Genomic DNA, 25561 nt, shown 5'->3' on the forward strand with positions numbered 1-25561 from the left:
TCACGTAGATAATAAGTGCCAGGTAATGATTGCTGGGCATCAAGCTGGGAGGGAGCGGCGGCGGGAGCGATCAGCCAATGTGCGCAGTCGAGAGCAGTCGGTGGATCAAGTGCCGCCGCCTCCTCTTTCCTCCTCCCTTTAGCAACGGCGGATTCCAGGCTCTCTCGTGCCCTGTAAGCGCTTCGTCTCATCCTCGTTCTCTCTCCTCTTCCCTTTAACCTCCTCCACCCCCACAGTCTCAACATCTTATCATCTTGGCTGCGGTCGCATTCTCATTGTTACTTCTTCTTTTTCTCTTTGTTGTTCTGTCGTACTCTTCAGGATAGAATCCGATTTGGACCAACTAAACTTGCCCCTTAAGTTCCATGTTTGAGCGTCTCTAGAAACGCAACGGAGGGCTCCTGAGCGACTCGAGCAACCCGGGGTCTGGATTTACTCCGGCCAAGGCCCCTTCTCAGTGGGGTTCACCTAGCTTCAGGCAAACCAAAGGACAAGACGGCCTTCTCTCAGCATCAGTCTACAACTCCCGACACCTTGTCGTGGTCACCGAATTCTTCTGGCTCGCCTCCCACGGCGCGGCCGTACCAGTACACAGACTCCGTAGCGGAGGAGGACGACGACTTCTATACCGCACCACCGCCGCCGCATTCCCCATCCTCGGAGGCTTCTTCCTCTAGTTTCACTTCGTCGCGCCCTCCCCCTTTTTCGTCCCTTGTCTTCGCTCCGGCGACCGAATTCAATCGCGGGAAGGCTACCTTCTCCCCACCTGAATCTGCCTCCGCTCCAGCTTCCGTTCCACTTCCCCCCGACGAAGAGTCTCTCGACCCGAGCCCTTCTTCGTCCTTAGTCGCTGAAACCAAGGCGTCTTTCTCCCGGGACCCCAAGCCGGAATCGTCAGGAAAATCTGCGGAAGAGGGAGAACCTCCTCCGCCGTATACTGAAGGATCCAGTCCTATCGAATCGTTCACATACGTGATGGCTGCAGCAGGAGGAGCGTCGAGCATCATCACGCAGGTGCAGCAGACCGGCGGGCCGCCGATCAATACATTAGGAGGTACGAAAGCCATTTGCCATATCATCAAGGAAAGGCCTTTCCTTGGCTGACTGCTTTGCATGGATCTTAGATATCGGTGGAGATGAACATATTACTCTGGATCTCCGGTGAGAACCCTCTATCAGCCCTCAGTTAAACTAGAGTCTCAGACCTCCTAATCAAATCGCAGGGGAACCCGCTTTACCCTCTCCCGAGATGAGCTGCTGACTCTCCCCGAGTTTGTCCTTTTGTCACTTTTTCCGAACGGTCTACTCCCTGACGGGCACATGGGTACCTTCCATGAAGGCGACATCTATCCGGTCGACGTGAGTTAACAGTCGTTCCTCTACTATTCACCTTCCACCGCCGCTGTTCTCCCTATACCTTGCCCAGGACACGTCTCATTATTTCCCACTTTTTAGTACGACCCGGCGTCTCTGCAATATATGTTAGACTTCTTCCGATCGGTTGCTCAATCCATCCCATCATCATCACCATCTGCATCGACCTCTCCGGACCTGGACGTTGCTCCCGATTCCATGCAAGGGACTGCTAGGGATATGCTTCAGGACCGTGCCGGTATCATAGTGTTGCGCGAGGATCTCGATTTCTATGCGATACCACCTCGCCCAGATATAGACCAGGCGGAGATGATCGAGGTCAAGCGCGCGGCTGCCAAAGCATTGTTAAAACAAGACGGGATATTTTCTGGGCTGAGAAAGAGCGACGAAGCCGGCTCGACAGAGCAGCATCTCATAGAGATGCTTACTGCAGGGTGAGTTGACTACCCCCACTCATTATCCCAAAAGGTGATACACAGAATGATTTTCGAGTCTAACTGATCGCAGTGGGTTTGATCGTGACGACCGATGGGGCCACCGGGCCCCAGAGCCTAACAAGGCGGTAATATGCAGCCTTGCTCTGGCCAAACTGCGTACCGACATCCGGGGCGACCTATCGAACAACAACGCAGTTGGCATGGCTCAGAAGCTCCTTCTATTTTGGAGGAAACCAGCCAGGAGATGCTGGTGGGAAGGAGTTGAGCTGGACGATGTGGAGGGAGTTGAAGGCAAGGTGAAAATTTGGATTCGTAGAGTATGGACTCTAGAGATGGTGAGTTTGCCCTTACTGCTATCATATATTCCAAAATCTAACCAATATTTGCAGAGCGTAATCGGGCTTCGATAGCCTTCTCGCGGCGGTCATATCGTACCAATGGACTTTTTTGGTCTCCGCCGTTATCCTGCGATTTCTTTCGTCCTCGTCGATGCATATTAGAGTCGCTTTATTAGCAGCCTATTCTTTGTTTTATTTTCCCTGCGTTGCCCAGTGCACATTTGCGGAGTTGATGATATCCCCTATATTCCGAGTCTGCATCCGCAGCCTAACAGACAAGAGGGATGGCGTATTCAATTATCATTGGGTACTGTGTAATCCTGTTTATAGTTTTCATTAGCTGGCCGGACCCCATGCATTGATTTGTATTTTCATCTAATTTCATTCCTGTCCTGCTTTGTCTTAAACCTTTTTGGCCGCTTAGCCCACCCTGTTACTGGGCTTTGACAATGTGAAAGACCCTGTGCCGAGTTGGAAATTTATATAATGTGTCTCTACAATATACGCAAAATAACACGAGGATAACATCGCAGTCGCCCAAGATTTCAATGCCATAAGATGAACTCTGTAGCTCCAAGGTTGTACAAGCTTGCCCTGGATGTCCATCACGTGATCAGATGGCTGGAAGAGGTCTAGCGTGGAAAGGCCGGCAGTTCTGGCAAAACGCGACGAGCAGAAAAGGCGGAGCTCGACCGCGATCACCGTCAAAGAGCAGCTTTGGCTTCAGTTCACCATCCCCATTTCGCAGCCTCAATTCCTGAACCGCGATTTCCCTCAGCAATTGTTCGCTTCAGGCGCTTCCTACCCGCGCAGCGATACCTCGGCCATAATACTTTGAAATCATCGGTTTCGATCCTCTGCTGTCAGCCCTTTCGTCCAGCGGATTGTACGCGGCCCTGTTCGCCGACCGACTTGCGCAGTGTCTGAAAGGGACATGTCCCTGACCAGCTAAATGGCCAACATGTCCCCTCTCAGAGGTTACATCACATCATACCCGCCTCGTGTGCGCCAATATGGCAATGCGCTTCTCACCCCGATCATCCCACCTAGCCAAGTAGGCCCGACTTCACGGACGACCAAGCGAGGAACCGCCGCTATCAATTATGCGGAGGATGGTTACGATGATGAAGACTTTGAAGACAGCGAGGGACCTCGGCGGCCAACTGGGCTAAGGAGCCTTCGACGGGAGGAGTCAACATTTGACAAAGTGCCGCTGGCGGAGAAGCTGGGGAAAGAGATCCACGCCCCTGTTGAGGTCCAAGGGGTCTTTCGCGATTGGATGATCAAGAGGATGTTGCGACCAGCGTATGTACCACCCAGTCTGATTATTTAAGCGATTTCCAGTTTATCTCTGCGACCTTCCTGCTTTTGCTATGGTACTGACTTGGAGTCTTCTCCCTTCGCACAGTTGCGCCGATCAGCTGCAAATTCAAGCGCAGCTCCCTCTTACCCTTATACCTATCCGAATTGATCTGGAGGTCCCAGCGCATCAACCCTTAGAACCATTCCCTTTGCCGCGAACAGTCCTCGATCCCAGCATCAACCCTACCTTGCCCGCCTACAGACGGCCGGAGGCGCTGCCTGCCTATCGCATCAAAGACACGTTCCTTTGGAATCTTCACGAGGCTCTTGCGACTCCCGAAGAATTTGCCGTAGGGTTCGTTCGCGATATGGATTTACCGAATCCACAGGCCATGACGATGGCTATTAGCAACCAGATCCGTCAACAATTGGAAGAATATGCCGGCGTTGCCCTGCATCCGTTATTCCAGAGCGTACAGCCGAAGCCCCCAGCTCCGCAGATTGGCCTGTCACGAGATGTATCTGCTACACCTGTTTCCACCCACGCCGCGACACCTGACAGCAGACCCAACCAGGTAACGGTGACCAAAGAACCTCTCGTGAACGACAGCATACTAAACCCGGACGACGCGTATCGGTGCATGATCAACTTGAATATCAACTTGCAAAATAAACTTTACACGGACAAGTTTGAATGGTCTCTATTGCACCCTCCAGGCATGGCAGAGGAGTTTGCCAGGATTACGTGTGCGGACCTTGGTCTGGGTGGGGAATGGGTCGGAGCCATTGCGCATGGCATTTACGAAGCCGCTCTGAGATTAAAGAAAGAAGTATGCGAAAGTGGTGGACTTATCAGCGGCATGGGTGGTTATGGTAACGAGATCGACAATCAAGCTGCCAACGGCGCGGAGGCGGGCTGGCGTTACGATCCCGAGGGACTGGGCGACGAATGGGAACCCAAAGTGGAGACACTGTCAAAGGAGGAAATCGAGAAGCGTGAGGGTGATCGCGAACGTCAAATTCGTCGTCTACGTCGAGAGACGGCCAGATTCTCCTCCACTGCAGGCATAACGCCCGACGCCTCCCGACAGGGCAGTGGTTACTTTGACGTCGACAGTGAAACGCCGCTAGGAAGAGGCGAGCGGAGCAAACGAAAGAGACGATTCCGCAGTTTGAGTCCCTCGGGGCGAGGAGGAACCCCTGGAGGACGAGGGACTCCGGACACTGGTTCAGGAGCTGGCTATGGTGGAGGTGGCGGTACACTTGCCGACTGGTTTGTCCTACCTTTCATATATCTTCATAGTGCACATACTGACCACCTTATTTGTTTGATAGGGAGCGACAAACTTGGAGGTGCACCAACTGCATGGTCTGGGGTACGGCGGTTTGGGCCGTACGAGATGGCCCGGCAGGCCCAAGAGTAAGATCTATATGCCCCATCTCTAACTAAGTACTTGCTGACTTAACTGCGACAGACACTCTGCCACAACTGCGGTCTTTTGTACGAACGAGACAAGGTGGCTCCAGAGTGGTCCAGAGATCTACACCGTCACGATATGCCGATCGGCCGGTAGTAGACTTGGTGTATTGCATAAGCGTAGATATTTCTCTTTGACCCCCGGCTCTACGCTCTGTACCTATACGGCAGAGGTGAGATCGATTCCTCTCCCTGCTACGATACCTCAAGCAGGGGTCAGAGCTAGAGTCTGATTCCATGTTGTTTCTTTCTCTCCACAGGCCGGCTATTTCGTGACATATCCTACGAAGTATCCCTGACGTGATGAATCCTCGTCGAAAAAGGCCCCCAATCTCCCACCAGCCTGCCTTGTGTTTTCCCCGTGCCGAAACAAGCACATCACACACCCCCAGTCAATGTACTATCTGATTGATGATATCTCTAATGAACCTCTATTCTATAGTTGGGGCAGGCGTTTCTCATTGTTTCCATACTTTCAACCTTCTTAACTACTTTTTCATTGCCTTTTGCTTTTTACTTTCTTACTCTCCCTAATATGTTCTTCTTGATGGACTGGTACCTACCCTTGCTTCTTTGGCGATAGGTTCGGGCCACTTTTATTTCATTCGCCATCATCTTTGGTTGGGTTTGTAGGGACTCTAAAATATTCGGTGATCAATCCTACTTTTGCTTCAGTATGGTGTGGGTATGTTTGGGCTGGTATACTACGTTACGAGGATCTGGTGGGCACTTTTCTGTTTTTTTTTTCTTTCTCTTTTTGAAGTATGTATGGTATTCCTGCCTATTCTGGTTTTATTGTCCTCTTTGTGTGGGCGATCAAACTGGACTTTCATGTGGTAGCTACCTCAGTAGTCTTGTTATCGATTGATGTGCTGTATGATAGTTTCGGCGTCATAGCAGAAGATGCGAAGAGAGTTTATATGCCTGGAAAGTTACTCGTCTTGAACAAGTTACTATTGACTGTATTGTTCTGTAACGTCATGCTAGGGAACATCATTTGAGGCAGCTGAGGTTGGTCGTTGACGACTTAGCACTATATATATATATACATACATCTTACTAGAGGTGCTCGGTTAAACCATCATCCTACTAATCATAGTATGAACAAGACCACACGCAATGCAAACCACCTTAAAAACACACGAACATGATGATATTCTATTCGATAACCACAGGCAATCTAAACTAGTAAACTAGAACTAACAAACTAACCCGGAAAGAAATTGCTCTCCATCCTAGCTATTATATTTCAATCCATTCCATTACGTCCCCCACCAGCCAGTCGTATTTTATGTCCTATTCCCACATAGCATTATCCAATCCATCAAGAAGAAGAGATAAGAGAAAGCAAGTAAACAGCACCAGATGAAAACACAAACAAGACACAAATATCAAAGAGGCAAAAAGAAGATGAAAGAGTACACAGAAGCACAGAGAAAAGAAAAAGAGACCGAAAAGGCCACCATTTACATCGATTGCCCTACCCAATCGATAACAAACAACGCGCCTGAGAAGAGAAGCAGATAAGCACACTACCGCGCCCTCTTAGCAGCAGCAGTAGTAGCTACATCCGGCGGTTCCTTCGTCCCAGAAATCAAAATAATTAGCCATAAGCCCACAACCCAAACACCAGTTCCCAAGCATAAACCAAGCGAGAACAATTTAAGGGAAGAAAAGAATATTAGAACTTACAGAAGAAGCCCTCCTCTTCCTCCTTAGCACATTCATGCCCATTCCTCTCTGCTGTCCACCCATTCCCACACAGATTACATTCCCACTTCCCAGGATTTTGATCCCAGTGTTGATATTCAGCGTAATAGAAGGTGATGGTGATGCATTTGCATTTTCTGCTGCTGCACCGGAGTTGTCGGTGGAATTGAGATGACCCGTACGATGCAAGGCAGTAATGATGGATGTGGCCATGTCTGTTAATTTGGTACGGCGCTGGTATGGGGGTGATTGCGGGACGGTGGAGGTGGAGGGAGCGGGTGATGCCTGGGGATTGAGGGCTGGAGCTGGAGCTGTCACTGATGGGAGGATGATGCTGTTTGCGTTGCCCTGAATGCTCATTGATGCGTCGATGTGGATGGTTATGAGGCTGTTTTGGTCTGTCTCTCCACGAGAGGCAGCATACTCGGCTTCAAATTCTTTTGGGGGATTGTGAGCGGAAGGAGAGTACGGAGGTGGCGGTGTAATCGTGTTTGTCTGGCCGGAATCATCTTGTGAATCGGCTAATTTGTGGAATTGGTGGAGGATGGATTCAGATGGTGGAAGCATTGTGAGTAGAATTCGGTCTGATAAGCGCCAGAAGTCATAGAGAAGAATGCAAAGATTGGTATAGATGAGATGCACTGTGGCAACGAAAGACTGTCCTACGGAAAGGAGATCGGACTTAAAAGAACAGGATGACAGGATGAAAGGATGGGTGAAATGAATATTTGGTTGGGATTGGTCACTGTCGCTAAGAACAATAGCATGCAATTGACATAAATAAACGTCATCACAAAACATCTATCCAGGTAACAAGGATGCATCATTAAACCAACTGTCTCTCGACACCATCCACTAGCAGGCGAAAGCGACACTCTATTGCGCCAGAATGGCTTAGGAGTGCATCACACAGCCCGTAGTGGTCAACATTGTCTCACAACAATGCCACCTGCGTCTCGAACGTCTCGAATTGACGTGCTCTGGCTGTGATATTGTTCTCCTCCACCAATAGGCGGAATAGGGTCACGTGTCGATTCAGAGAAAACAAGGGTCCCTGTGCGGTGCCACCCCGGAGTTTCAAAGGATGAATAGAGCATCTGAATAGACACAGCCAATTCTGACGGATTAGAGTCTGACACTTCTAACCAACAAGGACTGCTCGGCACTTGCGTGATCCCGACAGACCCTAATTCAACCGGCTAGTCCGATACATTCCCTTTCCTAGCCCCAAGAACTGCCCCAAGAACTGAATTGGAAATTCAAATGATTACTTTAAGCCCAGCGGTCCCCATGATGCCATTCCCCGTGTACAGAGTAATCACCGCTAGGGCCGAAGCCACCAGGTGAGCTTTCCGGATGATTTCCACTTATTGAGGTGGAGTTTCCTTTAGACGAAATCCCATGCATGGCGCCTATTCGGTGAAGCCCGGTTAGCTTTTCCAGCCTATCATCCTGACCCATGGAGCGAAGTAGTAATGGGCCGCTTGGCACGTCACAAACTTACTCGTAGTGTTGGGTGTAGCGTCTCCGCGGGCATGATGGTCCGTATCTCCTACTATCTGCCCTTGCCGTTCTTTCCAACGTTCCGGATAATATTTGCCGCCTGGGTGCAGTGGATGCGGAATCTAGATACTGATTAGCAGAAACAAAGGCCGGCGCGCAAAGACTTGATTATACCAGCGTTCGTTCCACGCCAGCCGAATTTGATTTCATTTCACGGACTGCTGGTACTGACTTCGCGAAATTCATCCCCCTCGATTTGGACCTCACGGTCGCGAATGCGGCGCATCAAAGCAAGAAAGTTGCTTTCTTTGAACTTCTGGCTTTGATCATGCTTGACACTGTCTAGAAGCTGCCCCGCAGTTCGGGCGAGCTCGTCCGCATCATTCACTCGTGCCTGTTGATCATTCTTTTCTGTCTGGGGAATGGTATCCGATCCGATCTTGATCTTCTCTTCCGTGCTTTCAGCCGTAACATGATTTGTCTCTTCCACGACTTCCTCGGCGTGGACAGGTGTAGTCTCGGTTTCCTGCGACATCATGTCTGCCCGCGCCTGCTCAAATGCAGCTTCAAACGCCGATTCATCGAATGTGTCGGCCATCGGTTGCTGGTTTGCTGCGGTGGCTTGCGCAGGGGGGAAAGCAGTACCCGTCATAGGGAAGCGAGGTGCAAAGGATGGCTGAAGCCCTTGAACATGTGGCTGATGCTGCTGGAAAGAGGGTTGTTGCTGCTGAGCGAACTCGTTCTGCCAACCCTGGTGTGACATGGCTGCCATAGGCGCTACAGATGGTCCTGATGTTTGATGGAGAGAATGCGAAGGTCCCGATATATGCATATTCTGAAAGTCTGCCGCCCAGTTTGACGATTCTGCCGGGCGTGATACGGGGAAATGATGAGAGGGAGGAACGAAAGGACCGGCATGCTGTACATCGGGAAGGGGCGCTCCTGCTAGACCGGACTCGAATGCGGCAAATTCGGGATCAAGAACCCCATGGCTTGGATTTTGAGATCGAAACCCCTAGTAATTACATGAGTACAATTCAGTTAAACACGCTCACGGCGAGAGACTCACTTGAGAAGGCGATTGTCGAGAAATGATTCTATCTTGCTGGAGGGTACGATCAACAGATGCATGCTTTTGGAAGTTCTGCAGCGCATTCGAGGGACCACACAGAGCATCACTCATGGTGCCGAATAGGTTGAACGCGAGCGGAGAGGATGAAGCGTGTCGGATTGCTGTGTTGAGGAGAACAGGATATACAATAAGTGTAGTGAACAGGCAACTGATAGTAGTCTTTAGGAATGCAGGATGTATATACAAGAGCGAGCAAAGAAGTGAGTCCAACAGAAGACAAGAAGAGAATGAGAGGAGGCAAAGGCAAGTAAGGAAGAGTAGCAACAGCCAAGGAGACCAGACCAGAGAACAGGCCGCGGGGCAGAGCGACCGAGGACTACCGAGGCCCCCGGATCACGTGTATATGAGCATGACTGGAGATGGCTGACTGAGCCGATAAGATAAGATCGGGCTGCGGCTGACTTGCGAAACGGACAAGCTGGCGGTGTTTTGCTGCTGCTTCTCCTGTTGCGTGTTGATTCGGCCCTCCACCACCGCCTTCTTACCCCCCAAGAACCCCCCTAATACTCCCCGGCAGGGCCACCCACGAGCTTACGTCCCTGTTTACCCTATAGAGTCGATCTTAATTCCGAGCAAAAAGTTGATCAATATGGTGTGTCCCCCAACCTCCCCCTCAATGGTCTCAGGCGATTTGCCCATGAACATTGCTAACGTCCAGGTAACTAGGCTGCTCAAGTAATCTCCAATTCCGGACACGACGAGATGATTGTACGTGAACCGAGACAAGCCCTCCTACGCCATCGTGACAATGGTTTCGTCCATTCCCGTGTGGTCCATGAAACTGACCGCAGCGCATAGCACGATGCCGGCCTGGACTACTACGGCCGCAGATTGGCAACATGTTCATCGGACAAAACGATAAAGATCTTCGAAATTGAGGGAGAGACACATCGATTGATTGAGACATTGAAGGGGTGAGGATCCAGAACTCCCTGGTCATCTTACGCGCCATCGATTCTAACCTCCGGCCGTGTGTGAACAGACATGAAGGAGCTGTGTGGTGTGTGGCTTGGGTACGTCATAATGGCATTCTTTGTCAAAACTGTCCTATTGAACTATCTATCTGACTCTGGACTTCTCTAGGCGCACCCTAAGTTCGGAACTATCCTCGCTTCCTCTTCGTACGATGGGAAGGTGCTCATCTGGCGCGAACAACACCAGAACGCCACGTCACCCGTCGCTGGCGGCGCTTGGACGAAGGTGTTCGACTTTTCTCTACACACCGCTTCAGTGAACATGGTATCCTGGGCTCCGCATGAGAGTGGCTGTCTCCTGGCTTGCGCCTCCTCAGACGGACATGTTAGCGTTCTCGAATTCCGTGACAACAGCTGGACTCACCAGATCTTCCACGCCCACGGTATGGGTGTGAACTCTATCAGCTGGGCACCTGCCGCCGCCCCTGGCAGCTTGATCAGCTCCAACCCCGGACCAGGCCAGCAGCGGAGATTCGTCACTGGTGGAAGCGACAACCTGCTGAAGATCTGGGACTACAAGTATGCACCATGAGCCGCTACGCTACAGTGCTTTAACATGAACTAAGCTGACCCTTACTCTTCTGCAGCCCGGAAACCAAGACCTACAACAACACGCAGACTCTGGAAGGCCACTCCGACTGGGTCCGGGATGTCGCCTGGTCGCCTAGCGTACTTTCCAAGTCCTACATCGCCTCTGCCTCTCAAGACAAGACGGTCCGGATCTGGACTTCCGATGCGTCAAACCCTGGCCAATGGACCAGCCAGCAACTTGATTTCGACACTGTCCTTTGGCGCGTCAGCTGGAGCCCTAGTGGAAACATCCTTGCTGTGAGCGGTGGCGATAACAAGGTCAGCTTGTGGAAGGAAAACCTCAAGGGACAATGGGAGAAGGTAAAGGATATCGAGGAGTAGGCTTCAGATTTTCATTTTCCTTAAGTTTCAACTTTCATATCTCATGTGTGATAACGGATAAATTGGGTTCCTGCCATGTATTTCAACCGACCCCGACGTTGTCAAAAATCAAAAACGAGCTCAAAAACAGGCAAAACATCATCGTTTCCAGAAGATAAACGGACCCTTGTCCAGCGTCTCCAGCAGATCTATCCAAATTCCGATCATTATTCTACCTTCCGGTAGGATCACGCCCTCGTAAACCTGTACCAAGTAAAAATCAGACTCAAAGTCCGGTGGCGGCCATTTTGCCTCGAAGAACCATGCGTTCCCATCCAAAGCGGGCTCTATGCCATTATGAGCAGGCGGAACGGGCAGCTGCTCTTGATCCCATTGATATATCACGAAGCAAATGCGACGCCAGCCAGAGAAGCCCCCCTGAAAATCGGCAATTGGTTCACAGAACCCTCGCACCAGATCTGGGGGCTGATCGACGTAATCAGGTGTCCTCCGTATTCCACGGAAATATGATCGGTCGAAGTTCAGAGGATCAAGAGGAACTACTGATTGAAGTATAGGTGGCCAGTTCAAGGGGTTGGGATCGGGTTTCACTAGAAGAGACTACACAGCAGGCATTGGATCAGCTGGGTTCATATCCCTTGAGCTTTCGTGCAATCACCTGAAACCGGACTTGTGCACAATTAGTATCCAGATCCGCGCATGTCTGGCGATCCTCGAGGATCTTCAGAGATCTCGGGTATGGGTGGACGCATGCTACACACAATTTAACGCTCGCTTTTCTTCATGGTATGGTGAAATAACAGGTGAGTGACTGACATGCATAACCCATCCATGGCAAATCGTCATCCGAAGGCGCAAGCTCACCCCATGATCTGGGCTTGTAGCATGGAGCCAGATTAATATAAGAAGCGTGAAAGGTCGCTTCAGTCGGGCAGAGAAGATGACGAAGCCAGAAGTTGCGTATGTGAAGTAGCTTCTTCAGGTCGAGCTTGTTTTCATGCACAATCAGTCTGCTGTTCTCAGCCCTGTAACCATATACGACGCCAACGTCATAGTCTGTCCTCAGACACTGAACAGACATTAGAGGATCCAGAGCTAAACCGGTCAGGCACTGTCAGAGTCAGTTTATACGCTCTCTCATACATGAAATCTGTAGTGCTTACCAACTGGGTTGCACAGAAGAGATCGGAAGGCAGGCCTGCATCCTTCTGACTGTAACCACTAACGGGCCTGTTTAGAAATTCAGAGCTAGAGAGTATGTCTCGAATCTTTTGGTGGTTCTTAGAAGTGAATGGCCCGTTGGATTCCAGAAGACAGTATGATTCACGTAGCAGATCTCGTAGGACTTCCAGCCAGAGAGTCTGCGCCTCCTTTTGGCCGAATTTGAAACTGATGGATTGTGAGAGGACAATGGCTCGAATTTGATACTCAACTTTGACTTCTTCAGAAGCATAATGTCGAGTAACGTCGTAAATATCAATGAAGCGGCTACGCCAGATGGAAGAATGACCCGGGAGTGTTTTTGCTGCTAGCCAAGGACAGCATTGGGCGAAATTTACCATATCGATGTCGCGAGGTAGCAAGTAAGCAATATACTGAATGATCTATGGACAACCTTAGCAGTGCAATCATATTCATTGGTTATAGCAGGAACTGTCACCTCTGTGGGCAAGCGAAAAAGGGAATAACGAGAGCAATTTTCCGCAGTGGTCGGTATTTGGGAGCTCATCTTCGTTATGCTTCTTTGTAACTGAGAATGCCTATCAGAGGCTATAAGGTAGTGAAAAGCCGCTTGCCTTATGTTCTCGAGCCACGCAGGAAGATGCTTATGATGATGGATTTACACTTTCCTCCGCGGATGTATACGAAGAGCCAGAGAAGGCCGCTGTGCTTAATGTATATAGCTCCCATAAAGACCGAGAGTGAGGAGGGATTGAAAGAAGAGCGAGCCTGTGTGCAATTATATGACAGGCAGCTCTTATGTCACGAGATTATGTTTCAAACCTCAGTACAATGACCAGTTTATGCTCGCTTGGATGATGGTACTGCTACATGCCAACCCAGAGTGATATAGCTCTATTCGAAGTGAAGTAGTATATGCAGCACATTCGAGACAGGGGATTTTGCTCTGTCAATTTGACCTCACTACGGTAGACCTTGCATGTATGCACTCCTTTCCTCCTTGCAAGATGTGCGCTTCTATAGGCCAAGTAATGCATAAATAACCCTTCAATCTAAATCCAAACATAAAGTTTTAAACGCTCGTTGATAAAAATGTCTATAAATTCCGCACGCGGGTCATGTATGAGCTGAAGCCAGCCACTTAGTTCACGCCAGGACGACCACGACGTCTTCTAAGGCTTTCCTGAACACCCCAGCCATCTGATAAAAGTTCCTTGACTTCCTCCAAGCGAAGCCCGCTCATCTCGGGATAGATAGCGTAAATACCAAACCAACCGAACACGCATACGGCCGCATAGGCCGCGAATGTCCATCCAGGAGAGAGCCATTCCATCATAGGCAGGAAAGTTAGACCGACAACAAAATTTGAGCCCCAATTCGTTGCGGTAGCCAAGGCTGATCCCAGGGAGCGTACATTCAAGGGGAAAAGCTCTGATTGCTGCCAAGGCACGTTTCCAAGTCCGAAAGCATAAGCTCCCACATAAACGGTGAGACATATCAGGATAACAACAGGGAGGAAAGCGCTATCACTTGTGGCATCTTCTGCCCGTACTCTCGACTCGGGGTTTGGCATCTCGACTGAGCCGAACGTAAAAGCGCAAGCAATGAGGGAGAGAGCCATCACTGGCACTGAGTACAGAAGAATGCGGCGCCGGCCAATCCTATCGATATAGGCAAATGCGAGTAAGGTGAAGAAGAAGTTGGTCAACGCCACTGACAATGACACTAGAGTTGGGGACGAGAATGACAACATGGAGAAAATTGTCGCTGAGAAATACATGAGGCTATTGAATCCACACAGTTGTTGTGTGGCTTGCAGCATAACCGCTATGATCAACGCCCTCCGATTACCACCGACGAGGACTAAGTGGCGAGCACACTGCGTAACGTTCGTCAGCCACTGCCAGTTTCCTGTTGAGGGCTTATTAGTTTGAGTCAACTCTTCCTCCTCCTCGGCCACTTCTTGCTGGATATCACGCATAACTTGCTTGGCCATGAGGCCACTGCCGGGATGGCTCCCATAGACCCGGGAGAGGACTTTCGTAGCTTTTTCTTCGAACCCTGCCTGGACCAGCCAACGAGGGGTTTCTGGAAGAGCCAAGACTATGAAGAATTGAAAGATTGCTGGGAGCATTCCAATGCCAACAATATAGCGCCAGCCTCCAGATACAGAGGAAAATAACCAACCGATGATATAAGCAACGACTTGTCCGCCTGTAATGAAGAGACTCAGTATCGTCACAAGCCTTCCTCTAGCATGGGAAGGCGCCAACTCGGAGATGTATCTGTTGATATGTTAGACAAATGGTCAACTTTATTCTCTCTTATTGGACTCCTTGGGGGGGATCCCTTTAGCAAGGACTAGCAAGGACTGAACATACAATGGAGTCACCAGACTAGCTCCACCAACAGCCAGGCCAACAATGCTTCTTCCAATTATCATGCCCCATACTGCACTTGTGACAGCCTGTATGAAAGCGCCGAGCGTGAAAAGCACGTCTGCAACGAGAATGACTTTTCTGCGACCGAACTTATCTGCCAGGATTCCCGCTAGCGGACTGGCAATCAAAGCGAACAGGCTGGTGCAGGACGTTACGAGACTCTTGTCCAATGTCGTTAGAGGATGGTTAGAGAGGTCGGACCCGATCGAGACTAAGGTTGCGGAAATGACACCTGTGCTTCAGATAGCAGTGTCAGTATAACGGAGGACAGCAATCAACTCTCTACTTGGAGTTGTCGTCGATGGGAAGGCTATCCAGATTGGACCTACTCGTAACCAAATAACAACCCACTTATGCCAGCGGAGAAGGTCAGAGCGTAAATGAACCACCCGTTTGTTTGTTCCAAGTCGGTAGTAGGTTTCGGCCCATTGCGACCTTCATATTGGGGTTCCTGGTCTATCCGGGGCTCGGAAGGGAGCAAGGGAGCATTGGGGTCAGACGGCTCATTCTCGTCCCTGCGATTCATGGCTTAAGGTTGTATAGGTTCTATATGGGTATCTATATCAGCCATTCCAGACACGGGTATGACTCGAGCTTCCAAGTATACCCTATATCTGGGGTATACTAGATTGTTCGGGAAAGGGGGTTCTGGAATCTGGAGAAGTGGTTGCGGGTTTAGCTCAGGCACGGGGTAGACACTTTTTACATAATAAGGCTGACAGCTCACGCGACCCACCGCCCCCCATACTCAACAGTGGCGCAGCCATGGATCTGGATACAACATCATTGTAAAGAAGGGGACACTTTCTTGGATTTTATAGATTCTTCAGGCCAATGGTTCAAAGCGTTCCTATGCTATCTCTGATGGTTATACTGTTGGGCGACCCGGTAAGATTGTCATTATTCCTCACGAGCAGTCCCATATCAGATTGCTGGAATTCATTTGCCACGACATGGAGTACATGTGAACATATCCCGCGCATGTTGATTAACCAAAGCGCAGCTTAAAGCCTACCGATCAATATCCCTCGCACATACAAAGCCAAACAGTACCCATCTCATACGCAGAGACTCGTATGGTCAAGGAATCTACAATTTAACAGTCTTATAGGCCATTATCAGGACATAGTCAATGCCTATATGAGCTTGAATGATGCAGCTTGAGTATATCAATGCCGCAATATTTTAGCTAAGAGTACAATAACCAGGATAATGTCTTGCTTACGAAGCGCGGTATGCTCCTGTGGTTGGTCTTCTGTAGAACGGTATACAATAGATTGGCAGGACACAATGAAACCAAGACAAACACCCATCTCACAAAATCCAAATTTTCTGCTTCACGCCAGGCCACCTACCTCACTCTCTCAGTGTCCTTAGTATCTCCTGCTGCCCAGTAGCTATGCATCTGGGCAAGGTTGTCTTGCTATATCACTGACATTGAAGGTGTTATGCCTGAGCGAGAGACTCCTCTCATGATGGCAAAAGCTGGAAGTGGATAAGGCCCGAATAATAATCAGATATGGCACACTCTCATCAAGGCTCTGAAGAGCTTCTTACTATCTATAGATATCCCGCTTGTCGAAGCTATCGGCCTCACAACCCCCAAACAATGACAGGATGCATATATCGGTCATTATCACGATGCATGTAGTAGTAAGAGATGCTATGGGTACTCTCGATTGGCAGGCCCATGGATAGACAGCTCCGAAATACCCACGGTCTATATCTCCATATCATTATGGTCCGAGTTAGAAACGAGGCACAGCTAGGTATGTGTTTAGTCTACTGGTTAGTGCCTCGAAGGTCCAATTAGGCTTCAGCGATGATAGTTGAGCCAGGAAGTCTGGGGCGATATAATAACTTGGTAATCAGGGGGTATGAATTTCTGCTCTTTGAAAGATAGTGCAAGCTGGGCTCAAGCTGCCATAATACGTTGGTTTTGGTCGAGTAGCTTCGATACATGCTCACCGGGCAATTGATTCGAAGTATTCATATAGTGTCCTGTGATTGAGCATCTACCAACAACGCCTAGCCGATCCATCACTGTACTCATGATCCTGGTTCCCCTGCAATGCATCATCTTCCAGTGTTCCACAACTTTAGGTACCACGGTCCCTTCAGAATCACGATATCTCTTGCTGCAATGCTCAGATGCTGCTAGTAGCGCCTGGTTCTTATTCATAGCGAACGAGTGAAGGTAATCCTACGAAGCCTCTGATCTTCTGTTCCAGCTATCAATGCTCCTTTGCATGACTGCTTGGACCCTATTGCCTCGCAAAGCCAAGATATGGTGGTCTAGAGTACAGTGACATAATCTTTTGACTCGTCTTTTTTCCCACTAGGTATCCAGGTGGCGGGTACCAGCTCGTTGCGATCCAACAGGTCGAATGTATGATTTCATTGGCTCCAGTATCTTGCGCCCCATCTTTGTTGGTACAAAGTTCATGATTATATCATCGTGTTTAGCTTACCGCCCCGGTTTTTGGGTCACGCCTCGGTAGGCCCCGCGTAGTCGGTGAAGGAGCATCAACATTGCCAGCTCACGTTCCTCCCTCTCGGTAAGCGCAGGCCTTGAGAGGTTAGCCCGAATGCAGCAGGAAAATAGCCGGGATAATGTGCATATAGACAGTAGCTAGCACTCGAATATGTGCGTGGTAGATTGCCATACCGGTGTATCTACAGGCCAGGATGCTATGTTAACCCATCAACATTAGATTTCTCTGGCTGATCACCTGCAGTAAGCAACATCGCACAACCAAATTGAGCAAGCTTCAGGAGCCATTTGATTTGGTCACTCATGGTTGCCCCGGCGAGGAGGGGAGAGGGGCTTCAATTGGCACAACTGCGAGTGCGAGACACTTGCGGAGTACCCGGGTCCTGTCCGAAGATGGTTGGTTTGTGACGACTGGCGAGAGTGAACAACGTCCAACGACAGGACCTTGCAAGGATTATCGGGTTTAGCTCCCCAAGATCGCGCGTCAGGAGGCAGGACAGCTGTTCATGGGGCCGTGCAACCCTGGCTAGTTTCGCCAATCAACGGAGCGAGCGGCACATCTCGTCCACAAAGTGTGCTAAATCTGGATAGGTCAGTCGCACCGCAGCGCACTTTGCACTCCAATCCTAGGGGCCCAATGATGAGGATATCATTGGGACAGGGTTATGCCTGCATAGATGCATGGACTTGCCCCTCAGTGTCACCTAGGAGACTATCCCATCAGTAAAGTGCCGTATTTCTGGAGGCAAGGGCTGGCGGGTGTTCCTGCTTCTGATGGTTTCACACCCACCGAAGGAAGGGGTTGCAGTCAGCAAGGATAGTCTTTCTCTTTCTTATCCAATGGGGCCAGGATCAGAATCTGAAACATGGAGACCAGCTTTTGGCAGATTATAATAAGGCCGTCCGGGTGACAGTTGAGAATGAATCAGTAGCAGCGAACGCCAAGAAAATCGATCAGCACAGCTGGAGGTACCGGAAAGCACTCTTTCTGAACGAAGCCTGCAACAGGAGCAGATAGGCAAGGCTAATCAATGGATGGTGGATAGTGTGCACAGGGGCACGGAATGCTCGCAGCTACGGATCGGACTCCTGTGGTTCGATCGGAATCATAGGAGTGATTAGCACTGAACGGAACTACTATCTGTCTTGCGTAAACAGGCCCAGGGCCTAGGTAACAATAGCGATACAACAAACAAAGCCTTGACCTAACAACAAATAATTAAAAATGGAGACCTCAAGGCTCTAGCCCGGCCGGCAATCGGCCGGAAGAAATTGTGCCCTTGGAAGCTCGACGCTCGCAGTCCACGTTCCGCTCCGAGAAATTGGATCTATCATCGCGATCGGCCTTTGTGCTCGATGAGATAAGCTTACTATACACCGTTGGCCTGCCAGTTTTGACACATGTGACCGAGAGAAAGTCCGATACAGATGGTTGGACTCAGAAATTGGCTGGCTTCCCTTACTACATGACATCTTGCTTACAGATCGCAACGCTCGAAGAATATTTTTGCACACGGTACATTTGGGAAATGAAAAGCCGTGAGCTCTCGGCCTTTCTCGGAAAATAAATGCGACCGTAGTGGGCTAGATAAATTTTCCTTGGAGAGTTGGAGTCTTCAGACTTCAGTGTCGTCATCCTGGGGACAGGCGGAAGGGAAAAGAGGGTCAGCAAGGAGGAATGAAGGGGATTTTATTTTCTTTTTTTCTTTTTTTCTTAATCACATCGGGAACTTGGATGGATAAAGATGGGTAAAAACAATGGATTGGAAGCGCTAAAAGAGGCAAGGACTGAGAAAGTCTACCCTGGGTAGCATCCCGCTTGTTCCTCTCGGCCCCGTGCCTTGGAACCGGCCGGTTTATGAAAGCTCAGGAACCAGATGTTCTGCCGATGGTTGTTCCAGAGATCGCCAGCCTAGATCGCCTCCTCCTTCGCTCCCTTGAATAGCTCGCTCGGTAAGCCAAGCAAAGAACGTAAGTAAGAGACTATCTAGATAGCAGTAGCTAGGGATACGAGCCCGGGGCCCCGTGCTATCTGAGAAAATTAATAGTATTAATATTTCTTATTATTATTGTCATGAGGGTGACTTTTGCCAGTCAGTCAGTCAGCCAGCCAGCCGAAAGCTACTTTCAGTGAAAAAGTGGGGATGGGCATGATGGCTTAGCCGCGTTATAAAAGGGACCCATTGTTTTCATGACTTGGACGGAATCAGCGTTCCTCATCGGTACTAGGCTCGGACGCCAGTTGCGGTCTGATTGCATCATGAGAAAACCAGACTTAGTCACCTCGATCCCATCTCGTGCGGTTTGGAGCTCTCTGCAGAAGCATCTCCACTAGGTCCTGAGAAAGTTGGGAAAAAAAAGCAAACAGGGCGAGATGCTACATCGAGTCAAAGCATAAAATGGACAAAAAAAGAAGCATAATCTAGCCGCCTTACTAGTAAGTAGTATCCCTTCACACAGGGATAGGATACAACGACACAGGGAGAGAGAGAGAGAAGGTTGAACGTCCTCAATGCTTCTTCCAATTATATGGCGTTCTGGACCAGCAGGTTCTCATTAAATCTCGGGAAGGGAGGGAGGGGGGAGGAGCTGAAGATCCCTGGTTTGTTTCATTAGGCCAGCACAGGTTCGGGAATCAGATCCCATCCTCGCCATCAAGTCTCTCTTGGTGGGATCGTGCACGCTAGTGGCCCAGCTGCAGCCGCCGAGGTGCAAGGATCGCGGCTCGCCATGATTACCCAAATACACCGCCCGATGGGTAGATAGTCGTAGTACGTAGTGGACGGTCGGACTACTCCGAACACCATTAGTAGTGTAGTGTGTTTCTGTTTGTGGACTGTGGACAGTAAGCAGCTGAAGACGAAAGATACTAACTACCGTAGGTAGTAGGATCATAGAGTTAGCTGTCTGATCACTCTACCTAGAACAAGGTAAGTGTTTCATTCCCCAGGTTATGTGCATGATTGGATTTCAGCTTAAACAACACACCAGTCTGTTCCTTTGGCTCAGTAGTCCACCACGTCAGTAAATTCCCTCCTACATGATACCTGCATACTACATGGATGGAGTACATGAGCAATGACTTACATAAATACCCTCGTGTTCCTCCTTATTCTGCATTAGAAGACGTTTCAGGTTTCCTGGTAGCTATCGCTGTCCACCTGTGAGTTGGTGCCTTTAAACCCCAGGCTGTCAGAAAAGCTCTACGTACTAGAAAATTGGTCTCAAAATGATTACGAGCTATATAATACTCAGTAGCAACCCCTTGAACAACAGCAGCTCCAGATCCTATGGTGGCTGCACTTGCCTTGTCTATGCTGTGTGGTCCAAACAGGTGTGTGGAAGTTCTTGCGTAGCATACCAGATAAATGAGATGTGGAAAATTTAACGGCTTTTGTGGTGGAGGGATTTTCAACTTCGTACCGGTTTTCTATTCTAATACTGAAGGAAAGAAAATAAGGCACAATTTAAATAATATTTTTTTTCCCTGCTTTTCTATGCTCCTTCTTTTACCCTTCCAATTTGTGCTCTTCCCGCTTCCCTGACTCTAGCCACAATTTATTGGGACTTGCCTTGCGGTCGTGGGTGTGCTGGGGGTGGAACTCCTAGCGTGATCCATTCCTTTCCCAGTGGTTGAGTTTAGACTAGAACCAGAAGAACATCGCCCGTGGGTAGCAAAGCCAGTGACCGCGTCCCACTGGGGCTTTTGTTGATCGATGACCTTGGTCTGTTATTATTACCTCTCTCATTCGCATGTTGCTATTGCTGCTGCTGCTGCTGCTACTACTATTGCTGCTGCTGCCGCTGCCGCCGCTGCTACTACTCTACTGCTACTGCTTCTTCGTTTTTTCCTTCTGCTGTCCGATTTCTTTATTTTTCTTTTTTCCTTCTTCTCTCCGTTGACTTTAGGACAGTTAAACTGCTGTGACTTTGCGCGGGCCAAAGCTCTAGTCGCTCAGTCTTCCTCTTTAGTCCCTCATTCCTTGATTACATTCCTTTTCGACGATTCCCCCATTCCTTTAGCTTCCTCCTAGCTGGCTCCGACACCCTTTCCCCTCACCCACCCTAAGGTCGCACTGATCGCACGCTGGGATTGTCTTTACAAATAATTAATACTGTTGCTATACTGCCACTGTGGCTTTGTCTATCACCTCCGCAAGGCTAGATCGCGCTCTGATTCCACCTGTCTTCTTTTGAGATGGTGTTTATCTAGATGTGTCGGGCTAGCTGATCCTCCTCGTGCAAGATAATGCAGATGGGTCGTCAACTACATGTGATATCGATGTGGCTAATCTGAGGTTTATGGTGCTTGACACTGTTCTCGGCGCCCTCTGAGAATGGAGCATGTATCAACTGTGAGTTCTGCTCTGTGTCCGATCAGATCGCTTTTGGATCGCATTCGTTTGGTTGTCCACTTTGCTGCGGCTACAGGCTCTCTGCCTCGCGCAAATTGGAAGAAGCAAAGCGCTTGACTCAGATTTCGCGTCCTTTATGTTTACAAGTAGTCGCGGCTAACTGGCTTTTTCTTTCTTCCTCTTCGATCAGCTCTGTGCAATTAGCACCGTCGGTATTGCACCAACTGGCTTCGCCTTCGGTCGCGTAGATCGAAGCTCCTCCAGACCAGGCCGATTCCGGAAAAAGACCCTCCCGCTGCATGATCAATGCGCGACAGCGACAGACGATACCGTATCCTTGTCAAATGCAAACCATGTCCCCACAAGTCCCTTTCCATCAGTGACAGCACAATCTCCTCTGACCGCAGAATTCTTTCGGGGGTCAGAAGATGGTGCGTTTGATACGAGTAAGCCGGGAGAGGAGAAGTCGCGCAGGAAATCATCGTTCGCAGGTGTACGACTGCGACGTCGCGGACAGACCTTCACTAGCCCGCCAAAGCCAGTCTTCGAGAATATTTCACTCGCTGCGCACATACGACGACCCTCGTCTTCCTGGGTGCGACGCCTGTCATTTCAACCGGAGAAACGCGCTTCATGCCAGACCCCCGTTTCCCCTTCATCAAACACGCCCGGTAGCCCGGCCAGCCCTCCCGCTTCTATTCAACGCAGGCCCAACAAACTAGTCAAGCGGCCACCTTCACATCATGCCAACTCTCACTCATTGTCCGGGATCGCGCCATCCTCCCCTTTGACTCCCACCGGTTTTCGCAGGCCTGCTACTAGTCATCAGCGGTCTGAGACCTTGGGACATAAAGCTACTCATAGTCTTAATTTCGAACCGAGTCTGATCTTGAACCCTCCGGTAAGCAAACCTGATATTGCTGCTATAGGGGATAATCATTTCTGGCGTCCATACATAGACGTCAGCCCGGAGGGTTTATCGGAAAGGCTGGCGCGCAGATTCTCAACCGCAACGAGACCGAAAGACCAAGGGCTGCGACGGATCGTACCGAATGCGGAGACTGCCCCGGCTCTCCTTTTGGCAACATCTATCAAAGGGAAGCAACCGACGGCGGAAGCTGGCCTGGATGGATTTACTCCTTCCCCTTCAGTCCAGTTTCGAAACCCATTCGAGCCCAGTGGGAATTCATCTCAACAAAAAGAATTGTCATTGCCGCCGGAGGAAAGCGATTTCCAAACCTCGCCTTCTTTGCAAGATGCGGATCCTAAGTCTCCCCCAACCGACACTGGAGCCGCAGAAGGCGAAAACTTCAAAAATGTTCCCCTAGTTTATTCTAAAAGAAGGGCAATATCGACGCCTCTTCCAGCGTCGACAAAGACGGAAGGAACACAGGTGATTCCACCTCACACACATGGAAGACGAAACATCACCGACCCTAATATCTTCCGTCGTCCAACCTTTGCACAAAACGGCGCTACTTCGTCATTGATGTCGGAGCTAATGGGTCCGCGACGCAGAGCCTATCCTCTTTATCTTCAGGACTACAAACAAGAGATGGCTCATCTACGGGACATTGGATCACGTCCATTCACCCTGGACTCAGTAACACTGACTAGGTCTCAAGGCACTTTCCGTCAGCGCCCAAAACGCCATTCTATCGCTGCATCAGACCCTGCGTCAACCGTCATAGGTTCCGATGATACTCATATATTCACATCTGGCGATGAGGATGAGACAGATTTCTTGAGCGACACTGCCTTTGACTCCATCCGCACCCATCTCACCACCAGCAGTGGCTTGGGCTCTTATGCTCCTCGGATCGAGACAATCTTTGATAAGGACTTCCCCGTGAATACCTTGGAGAGAGAGTCTTCTAATGGCCATGCACTTGAAACACACGAGTCTCTTACTTCACAGTCGCTTGGGAATTGCCATTGTGAATCTGATGCAGATGCGACGCCAACGCCCATTACTATGCCAGGCCATATCGCAGACAGCGCATCGGATATGCACGAAGGTGACAGCCATATATCTTTTCCGTCTGACTTGACCGACGACGAAGATTCTCGCAGTCTGGTGGCGGCATTGCCCGGTGAAACTACCAACCCGTTCACGCAGGTGCAATCTTCAATGTTGTCGTTGAAGGGTGATGGCGGCGATTGTTTCAGAAGCGAGACAAGGCAATCACACAAGTACGATTCTCGCAGTCTCAACCACGAGGCGCTTGACTCGTGTCCTAAAATGAACATCTTCGACTGGTCAGAGCAGCCGAGAAGCGACCGTGAAGCAGCAGGTTCTGATGGGCGGCCACGGACCATGCATGGGAAGCATACGCCTGACGTGCGTGGCAGCCGCGCGCCAGGACGAAAAGCTCCGAGTACATTGCATCTCCGTAGTCAAAGTGTTCCAGTGACGAGAGACCCCCCGACAATTAATGAACAACGTCAGACCTCAGGCAAATTCGGTACATGGGGCCTGGGGAGCAAAGGCGTTAGCGAAGACTGGGACAGTGACTTCGATTTCGAGGATGCAGATGAGACTACAACCAATGAGTCTATGAAGCCAAGCAAAACGACCCCCCGGCGGGGTATGATTGTTCCTCAGGCCATCATGGAACGCCAAGCAAGCCTTCATGGACAGTTTGGACAGGTCCAAGAACTAACCTTGCTGGTTGAAGAGCTAAAGCGTCTGCGACACCAGGGCAGCTTTCTAAACATTGTCCGCGGGCCATCAAGCGAGCTTTGGAAAGAGGCAGAAGGAATAGTGAACCTAGCCACGCTTGATGATGATGATCATAATAACTCGAACAATAACTCTCCACCTGGATCCCCTTCGTCGCTGACGTTCAGTTTCGACGACTCGGAAGGCGATTCATCCAATACCAATGATCCTTGGAAAAGGGTCAGCGATGGATCATGGGGATTATCGCTCTCAGAGCACTCCAATTCCCGCCCTACTACCTCTCCCAGCCCCGATGTCACTACCAAACCGAACTCTGTGTTGGATCTGATCTATCGACAACGCAGCTCGGTTGACTCCGCTTTTGCGGAATCACATCCTCCTCGTCCCAGAAAACTTCCCTTCGATACACAATCTCTCCGAGACTTGGTCGTTCGAGCTGGCGTGGTCACGCGTGCTCTAAAAGAAGTAATCCGCAAAGCCGAAGGTGTTACGGCGGAGCCTAGAGACACGATACATCTTTCAGACCCGCCATTCCGTCGCATTTTCGACCAGTCTTCCCATCATAATGCATGTCTCGAAACTCACGGCAAATGAGCCACGCCACTTCCTTACATTACATGATGTTATCACTTCACGCCTTTTCTATTCTCCGACTGTATCTTCCTTTTTTGAAAAGTCTGATGATTTCTTGAGCATATGAATTGACGCGAAAGAAAACAATTGACTTGGACATGCTTCACCTCTACGCTACCGCTAATTTCCTCTTCTCCCCTCCCCTCTGTCAGGGAAGGAATTTTCGATAAAACTTTCTGTTTTCGGATGGATATCACATTGTACAATTGAGATGCTTGGTATTTCCCATTCAGGGTTTGTGTTGTGTACTTGGGCGGTTCTTGTGCGAATATTTCTTTCTATTGGGGCCTTTCTCTTTCTCTCTCAACCTTTTCCATAAAGCCTCCTTTTTAGTCTCCTTTTTATTCTTCTTTTATCTCATCTTCTGTTCTCTGTACGTGATATTTTCGGAAGTGGATTACGAAGGTCCCGTACAGTCTTCCATTGCCTGTTTTGCCTCTGCCAGCTTCCTTTTCTTCGTTTGATTTTACTTTTCACGGGTGTATGGATATAAGAATCTGGGTCATAATGTACCTGTCTGGAGAAACAAAAGAAAGATATGGCGATTTCTCAATAGCCGATATTGCAAAATAACGAAGAACGGGCTATTACAAACTAATGAAATGAGCCCAGTG

General features: G+C 49.7%; 7 protein-coding genes across 7 annotated transcripts; 4 read left to right on the forward strand and 3 right to left on the reverse strand.

Moving 5' to 3' along the window:
- Nucleotides 1–77: 77 nt before the first annotated feature.
- BO88DRAFT_432322 (putative general stress response protein Whi2) lies at nucleotides 78–2686 on the forward strand (the record flags this gene model as incomplete). The annotated part of the gene is made up of 7 exons (XM_025709355.1): nucleotides 78–173; nucleotides 490–1054; nucleotides 1125–1161; nucleotides 1224–1359; nucleotides 1456–1808; nucleotides 1882–2146; nucleotides 2201–2686. The coding sequence occupies 7 exons, from the start codon at nucleotides 78–80 to the stop codon at nucleotides 2219–2221; spliced, it is 1473 nt and encodes a 490-aa protein (XP_025567797.1). The 3' UTR covers nucleotides 2222–2686.
- Nucleotides 2687–3110: 424 nt separating this feature from the next.
- On the forward strand, nucleotides 3111–5025 carry BO88DRAFT_411366 (putative RSC complex subunit Sfh1; the record flags this gene model as incomplete). The annotated part of the gene is made up of 4 exons (XM_025708034.1): nucleotides 3111–3454; nucleotides 3558–4724; nucleotides 4787–4871; nucleotides 4927–5025. The coding sequence occupies 4 exons, from the start codon at nucleotides 3111–3113 to the stop codon at nucleotides 5023–5025; spliced, it is 1695 nt and encodes a 564-aa protein (XP_025567798.1).
- Nucleotides 5026–6460: 1435 nt separating this feature from the next.
- On the reverse strand, nucleotides 6461–7823 carry BO88DRAFT_468759 (uncharacterized protein; the record flags this gene model as incomplete). The annotated part of the gene is made up of 2 exons (XM_025711576.1): nucleotides 6621–7823; nucleotides 6461–6508 (listed from the first exon to the last, which is right to left on the reverse strand). The coding sequence occupies exons 1-2, from the start codon at nucleotides 7437–7439 to the stop codon at nucleotides 6461–6463; spliced, it is 867 nt and encodes a 288-aa protein (XP_025567799.1). The 5' UTR covers nucleotides 7440–7823.
- A 529-nt stretch (nucleotides 7824–8352) lies between these two features.
- On the reverse strand, nucleotides 8353–9324 carry pex20 (the record flags this gene model as incomplete). Its single annotated transcript, XM_025710525.1, has 2 exons — nucleotides 8353–9156; nucleotides 9211–9324. 2 exons carry the CDS (start codon nucleotides 9322–9324, stop codon nucleotides 8353–8355), a joined length of 918 nt encoding a protein of 305 aa, XP_025567800.1.
- Nucleotides 9325–9737: 413 nt separating this feature from the next.
- Nucleotides 9738–11364, forward strand: sec13 (GTPase-activating protein SEC13). Its single transcript, XM_025705880.1, has 6 exons — nucleotides 9738–9865; nucleotides 9940–9981; nucleotides 10072–10187; nucleotides 10256–10286; nucleotides 10357–10766; nucleotides 10835–11364. The coding sequence occupies exons 1-6, from the start codon at nucleotides 9863–9865 to the stop codon at nucleotides 11157–11159; spliced, it is 927 nt and encodes a 308-aa protein (XP_025567801.1). The 5' UTR covers nucleotides 9738–9862; the 3' UTR covers nucleotides 11160–11364.
- On the reverse strand, nucleotides 11298–15308 carry BO88DRAFT_441086 (MFS myo-inositol transporter; the record flags this gene model as incomplete). Its single annotated transcript, XM_025709849.1, has 8 exons — nucleotides 11298–11759; nucleotides 11818–11912; nucleotides 11976–12270; nucleotides 12323–12763; nucleotides 13492–14429; nucleotides 14529–14626; nucleotides 14723–15019; nucleotides 15112–15308. 8 exons carry the CDS (start codon nucleotides 15306–15308, stop codon nucleotides 11298–11300), a joined length of 2823 nt encoding a protein of 940 aa, XP_025567802.1.
- A 6305-nt stretch (nucleotides 15309–21613) lies between these two features.
- Nucleotides 21614–24908, forward strand: BO88DRAFT_449852 (uncharacterized protein; the record flags this gene model as incomplete). Its single annotated transcript, XM_025710526.1, has 2 exons — nucleotides 21614–21631; nucleotides 21822–24908. The coding sequence occupies 2 exons, from the start codon at nucleotides 21614–21616 to the stop codon at nucleotides 24906–24908; spliced, it is 3105 nt and encodes a 1034-aa protein (XP_025567803.1).
- Nucleotides 24909–25561: the final 653 nt, after the last annotated feature.

The sequence above is a fragment of the Aspergillus vadensis genome (genome assembly GCF_003184925.1).
Source record: "Aspergillus vadensis CBS 113365 unplaced genomic scaffold BO88scaffold_2, whole genome shotgun sequence".
Taxonomy (NCBI): domain Eukaryota; kingdom Fungi; phylum Ascomycota; class Eurotiomycetes; order Eurotiales; family Aspergillaceae; genus Aspergillus; species Aspergillus vadensis.

Coding starts and splice junctions, on each gene's coding strand:
- sec13 (XM_025705880.1), top strand. Junction 9,982..10,071: donor CCGGACACGACGAGATGATT/GTACGTGAACCG, acceptor CGCAGCGCATAG/CACGATGCCGGCCTGGACTA. Junction 10,188..10,255: donor TTGATTGAGACATTGAAGGG/GTGAGGATCCAG, acceptor GTGTGTGAACAG/ACATGAAGGAGCTGTGTGGT.